This window comes from Nansenia antarctica (assembly GCF_963989245.1).
Source record: "Nansenia antarctica genome assembly, chromosome: 13".
Lineage (NCBI taxonomy): Eukaryota > Metazoa > Chordata > Actinopteri > Argentiniformes > Microstomatidae > Nansenia > Nansenia antarctica.
The window spans coordinates 4,149,829-4,161,084 of NC_137683.1; the positions used below are offsets into that span (position 1 = coordinate 4,149,829).

At 43.7% G+C, this 11,256-nt stretch overlaps 1 protein-coding gene across 1 annotated transcript in view; it reads left to right on the forward strand.

Moving 5' to 3' along the window:
* zcchc2 (zinc finger, CCHC domain containing 2) overlaps positions 1-11,256 on the forward strand; it is a gene marked incomplete at its 5' end in the record, with an annotated part of 120,942 nt that overhangs the window by 105,792 nt on the left and 3,894 nt on the right. The window contains 3 exons of the mRNA XM_080544538.1: positions 1,287-1,351; positions 8,636-8,733; positions 10,153-10,269. Coding sequence (XP_080400664.1) covers positions 1,287-1,351; positions 8,636-8,733; positions 10,153-10,269 — 280 coding nt within the window. The remainder of the gene's footprint in view (positions 1-1,286; positions 1,352-8,635; positions 8,734-10,152; positions 10,270-11,256) is intronic.

Genomic DNA, 11,256 nt, shown 5'->3' on the forward strand with positions numbered 1-11,256 from the left:
GAGAAACGATGTACTACATCATGAACTATAGTGGCTTGACAATGTGCATCTTGCCCATAGTGTTTTAATGCCTTTGTTCAACAATAGTTGTGTCATAGTGTGTTGTGTTACTGAACATAGTTGTGTCATAGTGTGTTGTGTTACTGAACATAGTTGTGTCATAGTGTGTTGTGTTACCTGAACATAGTTGTGTCATAGTGTGTTGTGTTATAACATAGTTGTGTCATAGTGTGTTGTGGTAATGAACATAGTTGTGTCATAGTGTGTTGTGGTAATGAACATAGTTGTGTCATAGTGTGTTGTGGTAATGAACATAGTTTGTGTCATAGTGTGTTGTGTTATAACATAGTTTGTGTCATAGTGTGTTGTGTTATAACATAGTTGTGTCATAGTGTGTTGTGGTAATGAACATAGTTTGTGTCATAGTGTGTTGTGGTAATGAACATAGTTTGTGTCATAGTGTGTTGTGTTATAACATAGTTGTGTCATAGTGTGTTGTGGTAATGAACATAGTTTGTGTCATAGTGTGTTGTGGTAATGAACATAGTTTGTGTCATAGTGTGTTGTGTTATAACATAGTTGTGTCATAGTGTGTTGTGGTAATGAACATAGTTTGTGTCATAGTGTGTTGTGTTATAACATAGTTGTGTCATAGTGTGTTGTGGTAATGAACATAGTTGTGTCATAGTGTGTTGTGGTAATGAACATAGTTGTGTCATAGTGTGTTGTGGTAATGAACATAGTTTGTGTCATAGTGTGTTGTGGTAATGAACATAGTTTGTGTCATAGTGTGTTGTGTTATAACATAGTTTGTGTCATAGTGTGTTGTGTTATAACATAGTTGTGTCATAGTGTGTTGTGGTAATGAACATAGTTTGTGTCATAGTGTGTTGTGGTAATGAACATAGTTTGTGTCATAGTGTGTTGTGGTAATGAACATAGTTTGTGTCATAGTGTGTTGTGGTAATGAACATAGTTTGTGTCATAGTGTGTTGTGTTATAACATAGTTGTGTCATAGTGTGTTGTGGTAATGAACATAGTTTGTGTCATAGTGTGTTGTGTTATAACATAGTTGTGTCATAGTGTGTTGTGGTAATGAACATAGTTGTGTCATAGTGTGTTGTGGTAATGAACATAGTTTGTGTCATAGTGTGTTGTGGTAATGAACATAGTTTGTGTCATAGTGTGTTGTGGTAATGAACATAGTTTGTGTCATAGTGTGTTGTGGTAATGAACATAGTTTGTGTCATAGTGTGTTGTGTTATAACATAGTTTGTGTCCGCAGCATCAGGATACTGAGAAGAGGAGCAGCCAACATGTCAGCAAGCTGCAAGGCCTAGGACCAGACAGGTAAGCAGCAGTGTGTGTGTGCGTGTGCGTGTACCTGGGACCAGACAGGTAAGCAGCAGTGTGTGTGTGCGTGTGCGTGTGCGTGTGCGTGTGCGTGTGCAACAGGACGTTCTGATGTCAGTGCATCACCACTGGTTTCCCTCACCAGGTGCATCCATACACATACTGTATAGAAACCCTTTGTCTAGGACAGTGGTCTTCAACCGGGGGTCTGCGACCCCTAGGGGGTCCGCAGAGGTACTGCAGGGTGTCCGCCAATTTCTGTCATAATAATTCACCATTTTCACCAAAATAATCAATGAGAATTTAAAACTATAACAAAAATGATATTGAGTAAAGTACAAGCATTAATAGGCAATAATAAACTACTTTTGACAAAAACAATTGACAAAATAAATTATGCCCATGATGCAGAGTCTAACATAAAGTCAGCTGGAAAAAATAACACACCTGTCTAGCAAGCTAGGTGTTGGCTAAAACGCTGCAGTTCGGTCTTCATTGCGAAATTAACGTTAATTAATAACTAGCATAACGTTACTAATTTAGTTACTAGTTTGATAATAACAAACCCGCCTCTTTGCTTCTCTATGCGCCGCTCCTTTACCATTCCGAGGTCAGATCCCGTGGATCAGTATTGGCGCGCGTCTTTGAATTACGCACAGCTATCCACAAGATTCTGGTTGGCCAAAACCGCGCGGAGCTGGCTGCGCATTTCAATGCATTTCCTTGGATTCCGCGGTGCCCTCGCCTGACGTGAAATGCGCAATTGTTGATCACTTGGAGGCACTCGAAAGTCAATTTGAGAAGTACTTTTCTGATGTGCATGTGCCAACGTCTAAGCACAAGACATGGATACGGTTTCCATTCAAAGACAATGCATCCGACGCCTAAACCTGACAGCCGCTGAGGAAGATCAGCTGATAGACAGTACACACAAGAATGTGTACGAGTCACAGCCTCTCACCCAGTTCTGGATCCATTGCCAGAAATACTTCCCCCAACTGACAGCAAAGGCCATGGCTCTTGCGTTTTGCAACAACTTATCTTTGTGAAAGAGGATTCTCCTCCCTCACCTACCTGAAGAGCAAATACAGTTCCAGACTGCAGCCTGAGGATGACATGATGCTCTGCCTGACAACCTCCATCTCCCCCAGAATAGACAGGGTGTGTACCACCCACCAGGGCCAGTCATCTCACTGAGGTAGGCATTCCTGGCTTCCTGAAGCTAAAAGTTTCATTGTTGAAAAATAATAATAATAATAGAAAATATAAGCCTCATCAACACTGGCGGACTCAGGGGGGGGGCGGGGGGGGGAAGGGGGGGCGACCGCCCCTCCTGGTGCCCCCACGGTTGAAAAACATCTCTCTTAAGTGCCCTTTTGAGTGGCGAAAATGAGAGGACGTGCTCTATTGGTGCCCCTCCAATGGTCTAAACCTGACAATGAGCCCCCACAGTGGAAAAAAGTCGCACTAAAGTGCCCTTTTGAGTGGCAAAATTAGAGGATGTGCCCTATTGGCTGCCCTTCCAATGGTCTAAACTTGACCATGTGCACTGATGGGGTCCCATGTTGTCCAGTAGCTGCCCTTTTTTTCTTTTCGCCCCTGCCCTTCAAACAGCCTGAGTCCGCCACTGCTCATCAACAACAACAACAACAACAACAACAACAACAACAATAATAATAATAATAATAATAATAATAATAATAACCAATCATAATTATGCATGAACGTTTTATCAATCATAAACACATATAGGCTAATAAATAAAAGGTGAATGAAGTAAATATAAAAGTTATTATAGGCTTTAAAATGTGAGACATTTAAAAATATATATTACATGTGGGGGTCCCTGTTCTATTTGTCTCTCATCCAAGGGGTCCTTGGTTTGAAGAAGGTTGAAGACCCCTGGTCTAGGAAGTGCATCTATGTTACTCTCTAGTGCAGGGGAAGGCAACCTTTTTTGATATGAAGTGCCATTTTTTTTATGTTATTGTTAATCAGTGTGCCAACCACAATATCAACATTAATTATGACCATTATTATAATTATTATAATGATGATCAAACCAAACTAAACAGACCAACAGATCGTTGCATACATAGCTCTTTGCTGAAAAGGTGTGTTTAACTTTGCTAAAGGAAAATCCAGGCTTATTCTGATAAGTTACCAAAAATAAGCCTGGATTTTCCTTTAGTGACGTTGATGGAATACCCCCCTGCAATTGTATTCCAACCACTACATAAACACAATTTCAGCAAAGAGATATGTATGCAAAGCCATGTAGGCTAAATAAACAGTCAATGTGATCCCTGGCCCTGCTTTCCTTTGCTCAGCTCTAGGGGTGTAACGGATCACCTAACTCACGGATCGGATCGTGTCACGGTTTTTGAGTCACGGATCGGATCATTTTTCGGATCAGCACAAAACATTTTTGTTTTTATAAAAACTGCTTTTTCCTTGAATTCTATAAAAACACCACTTTTACTATGTGACAAAAACCAACAACATTCAAGATGTCAAAACTGGTAATATATATATATATATATATATATACATATATATATATACATATATATATATATATAACATATTCTACACTCAAACATTACATAATTATACTGAAATACACTCAATTTAAATGATAGGAGAGAGGGAGGAGGCGCCTGGTTGCAGCAGTGAATCACTGGGCTCTTTAAAGCAGATGAATAAACATGTTTTATGCCACTTTTAACTAAATAATAAAGTGAACCCTTATTTTGAACATGGTATGAAAAAAATGCCTACATTATCAGAAGTTGTCGAGCTACCTTTTTCGTGCCTCCCGTCATAGTTGACAGAGAAGCCAAAGTGCTCCCATACATGGGATTTAAATGACGAGGGAGGCATTTCGAGTTCTTCTCCGCCGAACAACGTAACATGATACACTTGGGCCGCGTTCGTAAATTCGCTTTGAGAGCGCCGGAGCGCACACTGGGTCCGACGTCATAAAGGGACCAAGTAATTTGATTGGACAAGAGGCGTTTCTTGAACGCTGATCAGATTCCAGAGCGGATTTACGAACGCAGCCTTGTTGTTGTGGATTCCCAGCTTCACGTGTAGTGAGCAAACAACGGATTCTTTTTCTTTCGCATTATCAACCTATCATTGCGCTTTAGAGTAAAACAAAGCCCGCAACTGTCGCGTCTATCTTTTCATGGCAACTCTACATTGTGATTTACAAGAGATATTAAGTAAGATATTAAGTAATATTATTACTTGTTAACAGTGATACAGTATATAGGTTTGCTTCTCTGTCCACTTTATCCAAGCTAGACCCCCTGTATCATTCGGTTCTAAGATACATCACCAATAGTGCCTTCAGGACCCATCACTGTACACTGTATAGTCTGGTTGGATGGCCATCTCTTTCTGTCAGAAGGCTCCAACACTGGTACACTCTTGTGTTTAAAATCATCTCTGGCTTCTTACCGAATTATCTGGGCCTGAAGTTCATCCCTATACCGAGTGGCTCGGGTCTCAGGTCTCGTAGATGGCTACAATACAAGGTGCCACTTATCATGAACAATGTTGGAAGGGCAAGCTTGTCTTATTATGGCCCTTGGTCTTGGAATGACCTACAGACTACTTTTAAATTAGAGGCCCTTATTTCCATAAGTATCTTCAAGCGTAGATTAAAGGATGTGGTCACCGCTCGCTGTACCTGCTTTGGTTAGACTTCTCAATGTTTTAATCACCTTGTAAATACCCCTACCATGTTTTAATCACCTTGTAAATACCCCTACCATGTTTTAATCACCTTGTAAATACCCCTACCATTGTTTGTCTATTGTATTGTTGCCACTGTCTTATGTCCTGTCTTGTTATCTGAACTGTTTTTTAAGCTACTATTTTGATCCTGTCTTGGCCAGGTCTCTCTTGTAAAAGAGGTTTTAATCTCAATGTGACTTCCTGGTCAAATAAAGGTAAAAAAAAATATATATATATATGAAATTGATCCGCGGAACACACGCGTTCCGAACCGTGGAGGGCGATCCCTCTTAACCTGGGGGGAGGGGGAAACCAAGGAGTTGTCTATGTTGAGGGTGAAACTGGGGTGCTTGGTGAGTGTGGATTTGGAGCCAATGAGAATTACCTCTGTTTTATTACTGTTTAGTTTGAGGAGATTTGAAGTGAACCAGGATTTAAGTTCATGTAGGCAGGCACAGAGGGAGGAGGGAGGGAGGGTGGAAGTGGGTTTGGAGGAAACGTAGAGCTGGGTGTCGTCCGCATAACAGTGGAAATGAATGTTGTATTTACGGAAAATCAGACCAAGTGGGAGGAGGTAGATGATGAAGAGGATAGGGACAGAGCCCTGGGGAACACCAGAGGAGAGGGGGGTCGGATGGGATGTGAATGATTTTAACTGTAGAAACTGAGTGCGGCCAGAGAGATAGGAATGGAACCAGTGTAGAGGGGTGTCAGATATACCAATGGAGGCTAAACGGTTAAGGAGGGTGGAGTGCGATATAGTATCGAAAGCGGCGCTCAGATCGAGTAGGATGAGGATGGATAAGAGTCCGGAGTCAGCTGCCATCAGGAGGTCATTTGTGATTTTGAGGAGGGCTGTTTCTGTGCTATGAAGGGGGCGGAAGCCAGACTGGAACTGTTCGTAGAGGTTATTGTTAGAGAGATGAGTATGAATCTGTAAAGCCACCACTTCTTCCAAGATTTTTGAAAGAAATGGCAGGTTGGAGATGGGACGGAGGTTATTGAAGATGTTGGGGTCTGAACCAGGTTTCTTCAGAATTGGTGTTACAGCTGCGGATTTGAGAGATGATGGGAGAGAACCAGAGGTGAGGGAGGAATGGATGATTGTAGTTATCAGGGGCAGGAGAGAGGGGAGGGAGGATATGACCAGGGAGGAGGGCAGGAGGTCAAGTTGGCAGGTGGATGGCTTGGATTTCCGGATGAGTTTAGATAAATCGGCAGCAGAGGGGAGATGGAAGCAGGAGAGAGGTACAGAGAGGGGGGGATGGGGAGATAGGGGAGATGGACAACTGGACATAAGAGGGGTCAGTTGCTGGTGGATGTTGGCTATTTTTGAGTTGAAAAATGACATCAGGGAGTTACAGTGGTCAGTGGAGTAGAAGTGTGGGGGAAGGGAGTCGGGGGGGCGGAGTGAGTTGTTGACCACTGAGAACAGGGCCCTGGTGTTCCCAGCACCAGCAGTGATTTTGTCTGTAAGATATTGGGATTTGGCTGAGGAGAGGGCGTCTTTGTAAAGGAGGATGTGGGCATGGTGCATCTGTTTGTGAACAGTGAGACCGTTTTTTCTTGAAAGCGCTCCAGCTGACGTCCTTTGGCTTTCAGCAGACGTAGGTGAGGGGAAAACCAAGGGGCAGAATGGGGGAATGAGACAGTCCGGGTTTTGAGGGGCGCGAGTGAGTCCAGCAGAGTTTGGAGTCCATCATTGTAATGAGAGACGAGCTGATCAGGGGTGCATGGGGGGGGTGATGATGGGGAAAGTGTCGATGCCTGTTATGAGATCTGCTAAATTAATATGTTTGATGTTGCGGAAGGACATAGTACGTGACTGTTTGGTTTTGGATAGAGACAAACTTAAGTTAAATGAAACAAGCATGTGGTCAGAGATGGGGAGGTCAACAGCAAAACAGTTGAGGGTAGTGAGACCTGAGCAACAGACCAAGTCCAAAATATGACCTTTAGAATGGGTAGGGAAATCAATATATTGTTGGAGACCAAAACTGTCCAGGCAAGAGATGAAGTCCTTAGTGAGAGCATGATTCCTATTATCCAATATTTAAATCACCTAACAGAATTATGTTGGATGAGAGTGAACAGATGTGGGTGAGAAATGTGTTGAATTCATCAAAGAAATCCTTGTTTGGTTTGGGTGGGCGGTAGATATTAGCTAAAACAGTTGGGGTAGGTCCATTTAGTTGTAGAGCCACAGACTCAAAAGAATGAGACACTGGCAGAGTGACAGGAGAGACCTTCCAGGACTCGCGGTGGATTATCGCGAGACCCCCCCCTCTGCCGGTGAGACGGGGCTGGCAGTTGTAAACAAACCCAGGTGGAGTAGACTCGTTCATCTGAGAGAAGTCATTGGGTTGTTGTCAAGTCTCTGTTAGGAACAGAACAACTGCAGGAACAGCACTCCTGTTAGCTTGTTCTGCAGGAACGCTCCTGTTAGCTTGTTCTGCAGGAGCGGCACTCCTGTTAGCTTGTTCTGCAGGAGCGGCACTCCTGTTAGCTTGTTCTGCAGGAGCGGCACTCCTGTTAGCTTGTTCTGCGGGAGCGGCACTCCTGTTAGCTTGTTCTGCAGGAGCGGCACTCCTGTTAGCTTGTTCTGCAGGAACGGCACTCCTGTTAGCTTGTTGCAGGAATGGCACTCCTGTTAGCTTGTTGCAGGAATGGCACTCCTGTTAGCTTGTTCTGCATCATACTTATATCATACTCTGCTATCATACTCATATCGTGGGTTTCCTCCGGGCACTCCGGTTTCCTCCCACATGAATGAAACATGCAGTATGAATGAGTAAGAATGCGAGTGAATGTGAATGCGAGTGAGCATTCCCAGGGCTCCTTCGAAAATGAGACTCGTCTCAAAGGAATTCCCTGGTAAAATAAAGGTTCATTTCATTTCATTTCATCATACTCTGCTATCATACTCATATCATACTCAGTGGCTCTGCTATCTACAGGAACTTTGCTAGCTAGTTCTGACTCATTAGCATCATCCACGTTAGCTCGCATGTGGAGTTGCGTTTGTGTGGCTGAAGGAAGTCTCAGTCTTGACTCCTTCTGTCATATCTACCGTCACTTAAACTTTCCCCCTCAGATTGTGAATAGTTGAACACACCGGATTTAAAGGATTTTAGTCCCAAAGTGGACGAGAGCTTCCAGGCTGCCGTCTCCCATCCTGCGTCCTGTGACCTCCATGAGAGACAACATTCAAACATTTTAAAAATAAAAACACTGACTCTTGCACACGTATTGCTCGCGTGCCATTGGTTAAGCTGCCGCGTGCTGTCACGCGTGCCATGGGTTGCCGACCCCTGACCCTGACCCTAACCCTAACCCTGCTCTAGTGGTTCATCTGAGTCATCTAAAATGGCTTCCTTCCCCTGTCTCATCTCCTTCACCTGCAGCCACTGATGTGATCTATGTGTGCATTTTTCTTTTACTATCTCCCCCCCCCCCGCCCTCTATCTCTCCCTTTCTCCCCCCCGCCCTCTATCTCTCCCTTTCTCACCCCCTCCCTCTATCTCTCCCTTTCTCCAGGGAACAGGGGAAGAAGGCAGCAGGAAGAGGGGCCTACCTGACTAATGGAACTATGGTGTTGCCGTCACCTCCCCGAGCCAGACCAGCCAGAGGGAAAGGTGGGAATCACCAGAGATTATTCAGCTCTTCCCACTCAGACCGGGAAACACACACACACACACACACGCACACCTGTCACAGAGCCTGTCTGCCACATTGTAATGAGAGGAAATGAACAGAACACATGTCAAATGCTCTAAAGAAACGCTGTTTAGATTTTCTCTCTGCTTTGCAGTTTGTAATGACGTCTTCCGACCAACAGAGGGTGATGTCATACAGGTTTAAATTCACAATGTGTTTCCGCTAAAGTGTGCTGCGCTCCACTATAAGCATGAGGCCAGCGACCTGCCCTCCCCCGTACAGACAACATTCAGTTAGATACAAATTGATCCCACTAGATACTGTTCAGTTGTCAAGTAGCCTCAAGTAGATTTTGACTGTCATTCCTAAAGACCTCTTCAGCCCCCCTGTACAGTTTCTCTACTACCCCCCTGTACAGTTTCTCTACTACCCCCCTGTACAGTTGCTCTACTCTTCAGCCCCACTCCCCCCCTGTACAGTTTCTCTACTCTTCAGCCCCACTCCCCCCCTGTACAGTTTCTCTACTGTGAAAGACAGAAGAAAGACAGTCATCATTCCTTCTTCTAGAAGAAAGACAGTCATCATTCCTTCTACTGTGAAAGACAGTCATCATTAGAAAGACAGTCATCATTAGAAAGACAGTCTTCATTCCTTCTTCTAGGATAGTGACTGCCAGTAGCCCCTGGTTCTCTGGTTCTGGCATAGATGAGTTGTACTTATGATGATGATGATGTATATATACTGTATATGATGTATATATATATATATATATATATATATATATATATATATATATAGGAATGACTATATATATATATATGATGTATAGATGTATATATATGATGTATAGATGATTCACTTACATTAGACATGTGTACTTATGATGACTGATGTATAGATGATTCACTTACATTAGACATGTGTACTTGTTGTCGCTTTGGATAATCGCATCTGCTAAATGTCTAAAATGTAAAACAGGGTTCCACGGGTCCTAGAAATCCTTGAAAGTTTGTGAATTTGAGAAAAAAAAATCATGGCCTTAAACATTTTTGAAAGTCGACATGGGTCATTGAAAGTGCTTGAATTCCCCTCTCTCTCCCTCTCTCTAAAAATAAATATAGGTAACATGTAGAAGGGAATAAAACAACCATACTAGTTACTACGGTTAATTAGTTAGCTAGATTTTAAACCTACATAACGCTGTTATATTTGAAAACCGTTCGTGGTCACTCCTATTATATACGTTCTCATCTAGATCTGTCTCAAACTATGCTGTGTTGGGCCCTTGAATTTGAAGGAATTGAGTCTTGAAAGTCCTTGAAAGGTGCTTGAATTTGATGTTTCAGAAGGTGTGGGATCCCTGGTAAAAAAAAGTCAATGTTGTTATTGTTGTGTAGCCGGCGGTTCGGGCCAGGACACGTACGGAGACACGTCCTCTGAGAGCTACAGCTCTCCCTCCAGCCCGCAGCACCACCAGAGCCAGAGCCTGGACAGCGAGGACGAGAAGGACAAAGGTGAAGAAAAGAAAAAAACACAGAGGGGGGGGGGGGTGGGGGTGGGGGGGGGGGGGGGGGCTGTGGCGCAGGATGTAGAGCCACCGTCTGACGATTGCAAGATCGGCGGTTCAAACCCCGGCAGGCCACATGCCGAGGTATCCTTGGCCAAACACTGAACCCCAAATAGACCTAGGGGGGGGGGGGGTGGCTGTGGCGCAGGATGTCGAGCCACCGTCTGACGATTGCAAGATCGGCGGTTCAAACCCCAGCAGGCCACATGCCGAGGTATCCTTGGCCAAACACTGAACCCCAAATAGACCTATCGCTAAGCCACGCCCCAAATAGAAATGATCCAATCGTATCACAGCAAAAGTCACGACAGGCAGAGAACTCTCGCAATTCATCAGAGCAATTGCGCGTCATCTCCCTGTCATCAGAATGTCCACGCCCCTTTTTGGGTGATAGAAGCGGAGAAGTTTGACTGGTGGTCAATGGGAATTTCTGGTCTTCGCTACTTTAATCCGATAAAATAAGAAAACCGTAGTGCTTATTAGATATTAGGAGCACAAATTCGATGGCCAGTTAGGCAAACTATTATATAGTGTCGTTGCCGATCAATGATCGACGTCGTTATATAGAGAAAATTTATGAAATAGGGGTTGATTCATCAGAGCAGTGATATGTCATCTCCCTGTCATCTGGGATTTGTAGTTCTTCATTTGATCTAGCCTACTAAGGTACTACTTAGTACCTACTAACCCTTCACCCATAACGGCTATCGACTAGTGCTACTGTGCATGATATTTCTATTGTAATCATGGGAGATAAATGTTCAAAGAAGAAACGAAAGCAAACGCTGTTGGGGGGACTGGAGGTAAGACGTTAGGACCACGGCAAATCAACTGAAGAACTACAAATGCCTGATGACAGGGAGATGACGTATGACTGCTCTGATGAATCAACCCCTATTTCATTAATTTTCTCTATATAACGACGTTGATCATT